The 13,486-nt window shown below is 33.9% G+C and overlaps 1 protein-coding gene across 3 annotated transcripts in view; it reads left to right on the top strand.

Annotated features, from left to right (window-relative positions):
* Positions 1–13,486, top strand: part of KCNT2 (potassium sodium-activated channel subfamily T member 2) — a 341,540-nt gene that overhangs the window by 160,750 nt on the left and 167,304 nt on the right. For all 3 annotated transcript variants that reach the window (XM_087424351.1, XM_014794147.2, XM_087424352.1), the window contains exon 13: positions 7,803–7,911. In XM_087424351.1, coding sequence (XP_087280477.1) covers positions 7,803–7,911 — 109 coding nt within the window. The remainder of the gene's footprint in view (positions 1–7,802; positions 7,912–13,486) is intronic.

Consider the following 13,486-nt stretch of genomic DNA (forward strand, 5'->3'; position numbering starts at 1 on the left):
AAAGAAGAATAAACAGAAAAATGAGTAAGGAAGAGATCCAACACAAAGTGGGGCTCTGCAAACTACGTGAAAGATGCATTCAAAGAAAGAAAGAATGTTTCAAATGCTTTGGACCGAATAGTGGTCATTGGATTTGGCAACATGGAAGTCATTAGTAACCATAATAAAAGCAGTTTTTGGTGGAATATTGGATAGTTAGCCTGAAACAAGCTTTAGAAGAAAATAGGAAACTCTTCTGCTTCCGGCCATATAAGAGTAGTTAGGACTGGAATAACCCAACACAAATGTTTAGAATACTGGTTAAAATATACAAAACAATCATTTTCAGACTGGACAGCAGGCAGTGCAGGACTTTGATATATGAAGAGAAGGAAACCAGTGAGATCAGCCCTAAAACCAACTCTGCTTTCTACCTGGAGGCATTTACCAGATCCTGGTGCAGAAAAAGTGAATCCAGGCAGTTCGTGACAGTTTTCCTGAGCTGAGAAGACAGAGATCTGAGTAGAAAGGAGAGACGGTGGGAATGTACATAGCAGAGAACCCAGAGGAGAGAGCTATGCATGAAAAAGTTCAAGTAATCTACACAGGGGTCCCCTTGAAACTTGGCTGAATAATAAGCCACACATGTGTAGGATGAGACTTCCTGAGGCCAGGCAAAGAACAATAATTAGGAAAAGAACAACTACCAGGGAGATGTAGAAGAACCAAAACTTGTGCAGGGTTAGGAAATACAGACTTCTGACCAAAAAGTGTAGAGAGACCTTGTTGAACACCCTAGATGTTCATTAGAGATTTCAGAAAGGCCACACTATAGGTATAGGGTAAAGTCATTCTAGAATAGAAGAACTCTAAAAATAGCTTAACAGAGCTTAAAAACAAGCCTCAAAATGATAAAGCTTATCCACAAGTGACTTCCTGCCAGAACAAAACTCAACACTCTTGGAAGGATAACAAAAAATTTAGAGAGTCAACAATGTACCATTCAAAATGGCCAGCCTCAAATAAAAAAAGTACCAGATATGCAAGGAAGCAGAAAATGTGTCCCATAACCCAGAAAAAACAAATCACTCAACATGAAAAGGTCTAGCAGTGACAGAAATGATGAAATTAGCAAACCTTTTAAAGTAACTTTAGAAATATGCTCAAGAACGTGAGTGAAAGCATGAGCATGTTGAAGAGGGACATGGAAACTGTTTCTTCAAAAAGGGTATTCTAGAGCTGAAAAATAAAATACGGTAAATGAAAATGCCACTGGATGAGCTAAAGAGTAGATTAAACACTGCAGAAGAAAATATCAGTGAATTTCATGAATGCATGATATAAACTATTCAAACTGAAGTGCAAACAATAAAAAAAGAGAAGAGCAAAGAAAGAAATAAGACCAGCCTCAGTGACCCATAGGATAATATATATATGTGTATATAATATATATGTTTATAATTTATGTATATGTAAATAATAATATATATATACACACTCTATTAAGTGTTGTGTCTACTTTGTACAAATTGCCTGTAAGTTGGGGACGAATTTATTTACTTATTTTAAGTTAAGCAATTCAATTTTACTTTATAAATTAGTGATCCTAAAAAAATAAAATGCCCAATAGGTAAGTTAGCAAAATATACTCAAAACATAAAAAATAAGTCTATCATATGCTGACTGCTACAGATACATATTATAAATTGAAAATTGGGTTGAAAGTGACCTTTGGTCAGACCAAGGTCTTACCATTTTCTGGGTCATAAACTGTAATGGAAAATCAAATGAAAATTACAAATTCTCATAGAAGACTGGGAAACAGTTCATGTACAAAATTTCATCTACAATGTCTGAGTTCTTTCATGGGTCATTTGGAGTTCAGTAAAAAAAATCCCTGCCATAGTTAAAGTAATTTATTTTAAATCCTTACAATGCCAACAAATGATTTTTAGATACTTCAAATTATACAAGTTGAATTTTATGTAGACATTTTAGCCAGTTTGATTTTTAGATAAACTGACTTGAGGTGAAATATTCTGTTTTCACAGGAGTATTATCGGCTGACCCGATAATACTCTATGTTACCTTCTATTATAATTATAGGCTGCCTATTCCAACATTGTCACAGTCGATACTTTTACTTTTTGATTACAATTAAGTGTAGCATATCTGATGTAAGGATGAATTTGTCAGCAAGGAAAGTAAAAAAATAAAATCAATATCATCCTCTGCTTTTAGAAGAATGAATTAAAAATCTTGTTTTTGTGCCAGTTTTATTATCTATATCAGGAAAATATTTATTTTCTGTTCCTCATGTGACATTTATGACATAGTATACTGAGTTCCTTTTTCCTTAATTGCTCCACTCACAGGATCATAGATGTTTATTATATCTTGATAGGGCACAATGCATGAATAAAACAAGGAAGATTTATGGGCCTTTAGGATAAGTACTTCATTCCATCCATTTATCCACTGAATTGAGATATTTACTATACTGTCATGCACCTAATGCTCTTTGTATTATCTCATTTAATGCTCACAATATCTCTGAAGTAAATACTGTTTTTCTTATTGATCTGTGAAATGCAAATGAAAACTAGGTGCTAGGGATGTGCTCAGGGTGAGTAAAATATAGACCTGGCCCTTGTCTTTGTGGAACTTACAGTTTAGTGGGCATCGACTTAATAAAAATTAGGTGGGGTTAATGCTATGTTAGGACAAATACAGAATATGATGGGAACAAGTAGCATGGGCTTAAGTAGAAGAAAGGGCTTACTAGGGTCAGTAACAAATGGTTGCAGACAAATTGTGTCACGTCAGAAGTCCTGGAGACTGAAGAGTGGAGAATGCATTGTCAGTGGAATAAAGAGTCCAAAGGCTAGGGAAGTAGTTTGGGGACAGTTTAATAAAGGGTCTTGCAAGCCCTGTTAAGCGGTTTGCATCTGATGCTGAGTGGTGAAAACCACTGTAGGATTTTAAGCAGCCAAATACAACAATCATGTTTTAGTTCGAAAGTGTAATAAATCTAAGAACAAAAAACTAGTAAAAAAAAATATATGAAACTTCAGATAGATTGGTGGACTTGCAGGCTGTTGCCTTTACTCCAAGCCAGAAGTGATAGTAGTTTATTCGGACACAGATTGTGGCAGTGAGGTTGGGGAGAAGTGGACATATTAGAGCAATATTGAGGAGGCATAATCAATGAGACTTGAGAACTGACTCAATGTAGGGGTAAGGGAGACGGAGGAGTTTAGGATTTGGTGTCCGGTAGCATCCACCTCTGGGAAAAGGAATAATTACCAGCAGGAAGATAGTTCAATTTGGGACAAGAAGGTCAAAGGACAACCAGGGACACAGTGTCAGAGAAACCAGAGAAGAAGTCAGTGGTCTATATGTCACATGTTGCCTTGAGTCAAGTAAAATAAGAAGAGCGAGCTGTCCACATCCATTTTACCAGAATAATTCAAAATTTCAGTCTGAGAATCAGATCCATTTAGTAACTTTTCTTTACACAGTTTGTAAATTCTGGAGTAAGAGTAGACGCTCACTTCTAATTTGTGACTTTGAAGCTCAGCTTTTCCCACTTTTTTTTTTTTAATTTTTTTGAGCAGTTTTGAGTTTACAGAAAAATTGAGCAAAAAACATAGAGAATTCCCATACACCCCCTCCCCCCATATATCCTATTATTGACATCGGGTATTATTGTGGTACATTTGTGACAATTAATGAGCAAATATTGATCCATTGTTTTTAACTCAAGTCCATAGTTTACATTAGGGTTCACTCTTTGCACTGTATGTTCTATGGGTTTTGACAAATGTATAATGATATGTATCTGCCATTCACAATATCATACAAATTAGTTTCACTGCCCTAAAAACCCCCTGTACTACACTTGTTCATCCCTCTCTTCCCCCTCCCCCACTCTGCCAAGCCCCTAGAAAACACTGAACTTTTTACTCTTTCCAGTTTTACCTTTTCCAGATGTTGTATAGTTGGAATCATACAGTAGGTAGACTTTTCAGATTGGTTCTTTTCATTTAGCAATAAGCATTTGAGTTTCCTGCGTGTCTTTTCATGGCTTTATAGCTCTTTTTTATTACTGAATAATATTGCATTGTCTGGATGTACCAGTTTATTTAACTGGTCACATATCAAAGGACATCTTGGTTGCATCCAAGTGTTTGCAATTATGAATAAAGTTGCTGTAAACAATCAAATGCAGGCTTTTGTGTGGTTAAATCATTTGAGTAAATACCAAGGATTGCCAGTTGTTGGATTATATGGTAAGAGTATGTTTAGTTTTATAAGAAACTGCAGACTGTCTTCCAAAGTGGTTGTGCCATTTTGCATTCCCACCAGCAACGAATGAGACTTCCTACTGCTCCACATCCTCACCAGTATTTGGTGCTGTCAATGTTTTGGATTTTAGTTATTCTAGTAGGTGTGTCGTGGTATTTCATTCTTGTTTTAATTTGCAATTCCCTAATGACATATGATGTTGAGCATCTTTTCACATGCTTATTTGTCATCTGTTTTTCTTCTTCGGTGAGGTGTCTGTTCAGATGTTTTGCCCATTTTTTAATTTAGTTGTTTGTTTTCTTATCATTTACTGCTTTTACCCTATCAGTAACTTTATATTTAAAATGCATCTCTCCCAAATAGCTTAGAATTGGGTCTTACTGTTTTTGTCCTTCTGATATTCTTTATGTGTTAGTATGTTTAGTCCATTAACCTTTAATGTCATCATTCAAAAGTTATGGTTGTGTATTATAGTCCCTAGAGCAGTCACTAAAAAAAATTTGAAGGATATTTCTAAAAAGCAAATAGGTATATTAAACTTGAATTTCTAAAAGAAAAAAAAAACATCAAATAATAAAATAAAGTAGAAAAGAGGAAACAGAGGAACAAAAATCAGTGGGAAAAAAACAAAACAATTTAGTTGGACCTACATCCAACTTTTCATAGTTTACTTCATGTTAATATTGTGCAACTGGTTAAATTAGAAACTTTGCATTTATTCCTCTTTTACTGTCCTTTCTGTTATAGTTGTCAGATGTTGGTTATCTTCATAAATTTGAAACCTCACAGTAGTCTTTTGTATCCACTCAGATATTAACCTTTTTTTTTTTTAACTGAGGAAGATTTGCCCTGAGGTAACATCCATGCCAATCTTCCTCTATTTTGTATGTGAGTCGCTGCCACGGCATGGCAGCTGACGAGTGGTGTAGGTCTGCGACTGGGAACTGACCCCGCGCTGCTGAAGTGGAACATGCCGAACTTAACCACTAGGCCATGGGGCTGGCCCCAAATATTAACCATTTTTGATACTCTTGTTTGATTTCTGAAGTTCTATCTTTCCCTCTGGTGTCATTGTTTCATTGTCACCTGGTTTCCATGATTTCTGATGAGAGTCCTTGGTCATACGACTGTTTTTCTTTGGCTGCTTTCAAAATATTATCTTTATCTTTATTTTTTGATAATTTGATTACAATGTGCTTACGTGTGGTAATCTTTTTGTTTATGTCATTTGGATTTGCTGAGCTCCTTTAACTTGTAAATTTATGGCTTTTACAGAATTGGGAAGTTTCCAGCCATTATTTCTTCAAATCATTTCCTGCCCTATTTTCTCTTTTGTTTGCTTCCTGGGAATCCAATTATGTTATGTAAAACATTTTTACACTGTTCCACAAGTCCTTGAATTCTTTTTTCATCCCTTTTCTCTTTGTTTTTCAAGTTGGGTAAATTCTATTGATCTATGATCAAGTTCATTGACTCTTCCTATATCATCTCCATTCTATTTCAAAGACACTCCGTGAATATTTTTCAGATATTTTAGCTTTTTGTTTAATTTTCTGAATATTTTCCCTTACTATGCTGAGGTTTTCTCTATTTATTGTGAGCATATTCCCTTTACTTCATTGATCATACTTGTAGTACTGCTTTAAGTCCTTGTCTGATAATTCAAACATCTAGATCATTTAGAGTCTAACATCTGTTGGATATTGTTTTGTTTGTTTCCCGTGACAACAGGTCACATTTTCCTGGCACTTCAAATGTTGAGTAATTTGCAGTGTATTCTGGATATTATGTTACATTGTGGAGACATGGATTCTCTTATATTCTTCCAAAGAGTGTTGAAGTTCTTGTTTAAGCAAACAGTTAATTTGGTTCAACTCAAAATGCAAATGCTATCAGCCTAGCAGCTGGCAATGATTCAATTCTCAGTTGAGATTGCTTTTATTCTGCCCCATGCATGAATGGTTCAGAAGTCAGCCAATGTTGTGTAAATTTATACACAGAATTTGTGGTTTCTGTTCTCTGCCTGTCCCTTTTCTGGGATTTCCCACCCAGCAGAATAATATTTAACCAGCTACCTGGGCACCCCATGGCCCGGTGAAGTTACACATAAAATTAATCATCACACTTAATTAGGCTCATTGTCATGTTTTGAATGTTTGCTGTAAGAGGCACATTGTTCACTTAAGGAATTCTGGTTTACTATTCATCAACTTGCACGTAACTTAAAGTTACCAGCCGTTGACAACAGCTTCTTTCTGCACTTCTTTTTTTTTTTTTTTTTTTTTTTTTAATAATTTTATTTATTTATTTATTTATTTTTCCCCAAAGCCCTAGTAGATAGTTGTATGTCTTAGCTGCACATCCTTCTAGTTGCTGCATGTGGGACACGGCCTCAGCATGGCCGGAGAAGTGGTGTGTTGGTGCGCGCCTGGGATCCGAACCCGGGCTGCCAGCAGCGGAGCGCACACACTTAACCACTAAGCCACGGGGCCGGCCCTCTTTCTGCACTTCTATAAGCAATCTCTCATATCCATCTGTATTTCTAATCCTTCTTTTCTTTCCCTAACAATATTGTCAAACAGAACTGTCTGTGACGATGAAAATGCTCTATATCTACACTGTCCAAGATAGCTTTGAATTAGCCAAATGTGGCTTTGAACACTTGAAATATGGCTAGTGTGATACAGGAACTGAATTCTTAATTTTAATTCATTTTAGTTAATTTAAATTTAAACAGCTACATGTGGCTAATGGCTGGTGTATGGACCAGTGCTAACCTAGAACATGTTTTTGCTTCTCTTTTCAAAATGTATTAGCTAATTATGTGGCATATTTCTCTTATAATTTGCTTTGATTTATTCAGTTGGTAAATAATAATTTATGAGGTGACACTATTTGTAATATTTCATGTTAAACATGATTTTCACTTCTTTTCTAAGTCTTAGCATAATTTTTAAACTTTTTTTGATTTTTTTTAATATCTGAGAGTTATTGATCTCTTCCAACACACACACACGTGCATGCACACTCACACACCCCCAGAGTCAAAATTCTTTTACCTTTGCTGTTACATAAAAAAGTAAAATAATGTATTCTCTACATGTATGGTCATTCCCCTTTTACCAATCTTTCTAAGCATGTTGAAATTATTATAAATCCATATTTTTTTTCATGGAAACTGTTACTACAAACTTTTAGTTATGCTGCATTTCTGAAGGCTTCTGATCCTCAATTATTTTCTGGAAAAATTAGTTTTGAGCTTGTCAAGAGCATCCTGCCTTAATCTCTGCTAATTTTCTAAGTGCTGGTCATTAGCACTGGTTCGATTCGATGCTGTTACTCTATTCTGTAAAAATAATAAGTATCTTTAAAAATAAGTCCTCACAATGAATTATTCTGTATGTTTAATTTTAAACTGTTGATGTGACCATTTAACACACTGATGGACGGTTTTTTGTTTATATATTATAAATTTTTCTATTTATTTCAGGATATTTTGATATTTATCATTTCAGGACCACCAAACAATTTTGAGAGCATGGGCTGTAAAAGATTTTGCTCCAAATTGCCCTTTGTATGTCCAGATATTAAAGCCTGAAAATAAATTCCATATCAAATTTGCTGGTAAGTTTAATCTCGAATGAGATACTTTGAATTTCCTCAAACTCCCATTGTGATTGTAAGAGTTATGTCTCTGAAGTTAGTAGCAACTTAATATATTAATGATTCGGTGAAACAGAAGGATTTCTTTTTTATCATCTACTTGTTATAAGAGAATTTATTCAGTTTCAAATGTGAGAAGATAATGTTTTGGGATGAATCTTTACTTCTTTATATAATTTAGTGATTTTAGCAACTAAACTTAGTGGATACCTTGGTAAGCCTAAATAGATTAGCACTGATTTTTTTTTTTTTCATTGTAGAGGTTTATTTTTTTATTTTTTATTTTTTTAATTTTTTGTTTATTGCAGTAACATTGGTTTATAACATTGTAAAAATTTTTGTGCATAATAGAGACACAGATTTCAAATGCTATATCAATTAATTTATGGTTAACGTTTACACATAGATAGATAATACTTTGCTATAGATTATTTAATATACCTGTAAACTTACCATCAACAGAGTCATATTTTAAAATGTATTCAAGTACATTTAAATAGGTTTAATTTGGGGGTATATTTGGAAAACAATTCAAGAAAAGATGTATGTGAGTTTTTCATGGAGGCACTGCTTTTAAAGTAATTATTCACGTATGTGAATATATGTGAAAGTATGAGATTATACTTTAAAATGTTAGGAAATTGAACAGTAAAATGATATTTTATTTTTTTCCTAAATGCTTCTGTATGAACTAATTTTGGTCCAGGCAGTAACTTACATACATTGTTTTTTCAAATATAACAACCTTGTTTTTTAATATTATATTTCACTTTAACAGCCTAAAGCTTCAAAAGCCATTAAAATGTAAATCATTTTAACTATGTGTTAACAAAATGTATTTCCTTCAGAAGATGTATTCACATATCTTAAAATGCTTACCTATTAGTACATGATGTTTAAATGAAAAATTATAAACACTAAGACATTTTTAAGTAATGATAAGAAAACCGTAAGATTATTGGTATTCAATGTGCTCTGTCTTTTATCTTTTAGCCTCGTTACTAATGACATAAATTTTTTCTAAAAATGTATAGCAAACAACTTAAAGCGATAGCTCTCAACTTTGGCTGCATTTTAGTATCTCTTTGGAAGATTTTTTTTTTAAGTGCTCGTCATAGATATTCTGATTTAAATGTTTGAGATGGTGCCAGGGTTTCTTTAAGCCTGTTCCCTAAAGTGAAAATTAAAAATAACGGTACTTTCTCTGTAAACGACTTTGTGAAATTAAATGGAAAAATAAATGTAAAGTACTCTATTTAATACCTGTTATATATGTAACTAGCGTTTAAGAAATGCCGATTATTTATCAAAAAGACCTTTGCCACTAAGCTGCTTTATTTTTATTGTTATTTAGCAAAAGGAATATTTTTGCAAATTTTTATCATATCTGGTAATTACTTGCTATGAAAAATTTTTAGGAAGGCAGTAATGTTATAAACACTGGGCAAAGTTCTAAACATATGAATTTATATTCAAGTGTCACCACTTAAGATTTAGCTAGGCAAATTAGTATCCTGAGCCCTATTTTCCTCTCCTGTTACATGGCCATAATATATGATGTCTGTATTCTATTGGTTAAAATTGGCAGTAAGGATTAAATAATGTCTGAAACTTATTAGGTGCTCAATAAGTGGGTATTGAATGTGGATCTTAAACTGTAGTTTGGGAAGACAATATGTAATTTTGAATGTGTTAAAACTAAAATTCAGAACAGACTTTAGTTCTTCCTTCTTTAGCAAGCCATTGATATGCTCACAACAGATAGATGAAACTCACTGAAATAGTCTACTTTTACAAACGGAAAATTACAAAGACTATTTGCATTGATTCTCTTTCATATTCTTATTTTGCCATTATTTTAGTAAACTCATTGAAATGAATGGAACATTTAAAAGTTGTCTCCCAATGGTTTATCTCAATATTTTTCATTTATGGCACCTGCTGAAATTCCTTTTCATAATGTCTGTATTCTTTTATGGCTGAGATTACAGCATCTCAGAGGAGCTCTCTTTATGTTATGAAAAGATGAAAGCACCCTAGTTTCATTCAAATGCCATAAAAAGCAGTTTGGGGTGACACATGAGACTCTCAAACCAATAGAGTAGTATATTTTATATCTCAGCATGAAGTTAAAAAGGTTATGGACTTTACCTTTCCAAAACCAGTGTATGAAGCCGTCCCTTAGTTTGTGTGGTAAACTGTTACAATAATGTTCGTCACTGAATCACGCTCCCCGTGTCTGTGTCCTGTTCTGATGTGACTTTGCAGTTTATTCCACAAGGAGGTGAAATATATCTCCCCCTTTGAATATTGGCTGGTGTTGTGACTTGCTTTGATCAATAGAATGTGACAAGAGTTATGCTGTATGACTCCAGAAGCTACACCTCAAAAGGCCGTACAGCTTCTGCTTTCCCTTCATGGGAACACTGCCCAGAGACTGCCCGTGAAGAATCCTCATTTAGCCTCTGTAAGGGTGAAATTCGCGCGGAAAGTGATGCTCATCCGTCTCAGGCACCTCACCTCTCTAGCTCCCTCTTTACCCACTAGCCAACCCAAGGAATCAGGCAGACCCAGAGAATTTTGAGAAATAAAGTGTTAGTTGTTTTAGGTCACTAAGTTTTATAGTTATTTGTTATTTAGCAATAGGTAACTAATGTAGTTTGTAATAAAATAATAATTGCTTTAATCTTAAGTCGTATTCACTTGATAATATTCACTATATTTTAGTTCTTGTATTCTCATGAGTCTTAATGGCACAATTCCAGTTATCACAAGATATAAAATGAGAAATTTTTATTTCCATTTATTTAAATAGCCTCTTCAGGGCCGGCCCCGTGGCTTAGCGGTTAAGTGCGCGGGGTCTGCTACTGGCGGCGCGGGTTCCGATCCCCCGCGCGCACCAATGCACCACTTCTCCCACCATGCTGAGGCCTCGTCCCACATACAGCAACTAGAAGGATGCGCAACTATGACATACAACTATCTGCTGGGGCTTTGGGGAAAAAAAAAAAGGAGGAGGATTGGCAATACATGTTAGCTCAGATCTGGTCTTCCTCAGCAAAGAAAAAGAGGAGGATTAGCATGGATGTTAGCTCAGGGCTGATCTTCCTCACACACACACACACAAAAAAATAAATAAATACCTTCTTCAATACACCCTAAATTGTGGAACTGCTACTATGATTATAATTTATGTATTTTTAAAAAGTAAAATCCATGTTTTCAAAAGATGAAAAAGAGAAACTTCAGAATTTGACTTACAAGTATATAAAATATTGGAAAGCAAAAACAATGTAGCAACCTAGCAACTGTTACTTTATGCAGATCTACCATTCATATCATTTATAGTCCTTTCCTCCTAAACGAAGTGACTGTAGGCATTCATTAAAGTATTGAATTGTTACACTATTATTTGAATGAATTATTATGTTAATTATTATACTCTTAATTATAATTAAAATAATCTTCTGCACTTTGATCAGAATCACAGGGGAAAAGTCCATATGGACATGATTTCAGCTATAGAAAAGATATGCTCTTACTCATATCACCAAGAGAGGAAGGTAAAAATAGTAAGCCTAGAGATAGACAGAAGGAATAAAATCCTCAGTAGAAAAATAGTTTTGAGAAGAGATTTCTTCATTTAAACCAACACTACAATGTACAATGTACTGTATACAAGTACATTGCAAATTGTAATGAGACTCAACATTCAACATAAAAATATATGTCACAGATAATTTATTTTTAATATCACAAATTTCCTAAGAAGGAAATAAACTCAAATTGGCTCTTAGAAAAACAATGTTTACTTTCAGCAATTTATCCTTTTTATGATAAATTTGTCAAAGTAAAGAGATTTATATTGCAAATTCTGGATTGAGATCATCCTCAGTCAAATTTTCACTCTGCTGTATATTAACTGAATGACCTCAGGCTTCCTAATCTCTTTAAGCTTGATTTATATGATATGTTAAATGAGGATAATAAGAGACACTATCCTATAAGCTGTTATAATTAAAAAAAAAATACTCAGAAGAACATCAACCACTAATAATTGGTACCTATCAAATTGATGATTATCCTTAATCTTGAGTGCCTATTTCTCACCCTCCAGACAAGTCTGTATTATCTTTGTTTCCAGGAAAAGTAACTGAGAATTGCCTGTGATGTCTTACAAACAGCTTATTATAGACATTCAAGAAGCACATAATTCTCAGCATGCACATATTTTCCAGAGAGTAGAAAAAGAAAGCTATCTCCCCAGCTCATTTTATGGGGCTAACATAGTCTTGATACAAAACATTAAGTATAGTATCAGAAATGATAATTAGAGACCAATTTAATTGATTAATATAGTTGAAAATTATATGAAATATGTTAGCAAAATTAGCAAAGTAATGTATTTAAAAAATAATATATCATCACAAAGTTGAAATTATTCCAGAAATAGATCATGTTAAAGGAGAAAATATTATCATCATTTCAATGGTTACAAAAAAAATTTTTAAGAGAGAATTCAATATCCATTCACAATTTAAAAAAAAGAAAAAGAAAGAAAGAAAAAGTATAGCTTTCTATGGGTTAAAGAACTCCTTAACCTAAGGCAAGTAAGCTAAAAAACAACCTAGAGGAAAAAAGAATATTTAATGATCACATATTGAAAGTCTATCCTTAAGATTAGGTACAAACAAGGGTGCCTATTAAAACCACTTTTACTCAGCATTTTCCTGGAAATCCAAAGGAGTGCAGAAAGGCTGCAAAAATGAATAGAAGAATAAGCATTGGAAATCAAGAAATAAAATTTCCATTATCCACATTTCATAAGATTCTCTACAAAGAAAATTCAAAATAATTTTATTTTTTCCCTATATATCTTTTCCTTAAGGGAGTTCATCCACTTATATGATTTCCAAAATTAAATCTTTCCCTCATTATCCACCATGAGCTCCAGCCTTGTATCTCTAACTGCATAGTCAGTCTACCCTCTCATGTTTCTAATACTGGTCTCAAAATTAAGATATCTAGAAATAGTTACTGATTTTCCCTCACCTAAAGTCTGTTTCTCCCCCATTCTTCCCAGCACGATCTAGTTAGAACACAAGCCAAAACCCTATGTGTCATTCTTCCATCGTTGGCATCCAATCCATTGAGTCCTGTAGGTTACACTCCCTGAATATCTCAGGCTTGTCCAATCACACAACCCTAGTCCTTTCCATGATGTTGTTTCATTTAGGCTATTTCAAAACCCTCCCCTTCCCTTTTTACCTGGTTGTTCACAAGGTGTATTTCTAAGCTTACTGATGCTCTTCGTATCCCTCAGCACATTTGCAATAGAGATTGACCATTTGTGTGTTCAAGGTAGGCAGCCACGTCTTCATACCTCCAATGTCACTAATTAAATGTCACCTCCTAAACTCACTAGTTTCCTCTTTCCAATACACTGATGTCAACATTCTTTTACAATATCATTATTTTTAAAAGATTCTGGTGGATTATTTTTTGTCAACCTCTGTAGATCAAAAGCCAAATGGTC

This window comes from Ceratotherium simum, chromosome 36, assembly GCF_057802395.1.
Source record: "Ceratotherium simum simum isolate JZ-2026a chromosome 36, ASM5780239v1, whole genome shotgun sequence".
Taxonomy (NCBI): domain Eukaryota; kingdom Metazoa; phylum Chordata; class Mammalia; order Perissodactyla; family Rhinocerotidae; genus Ceratotherium; species Ceratotherium simum.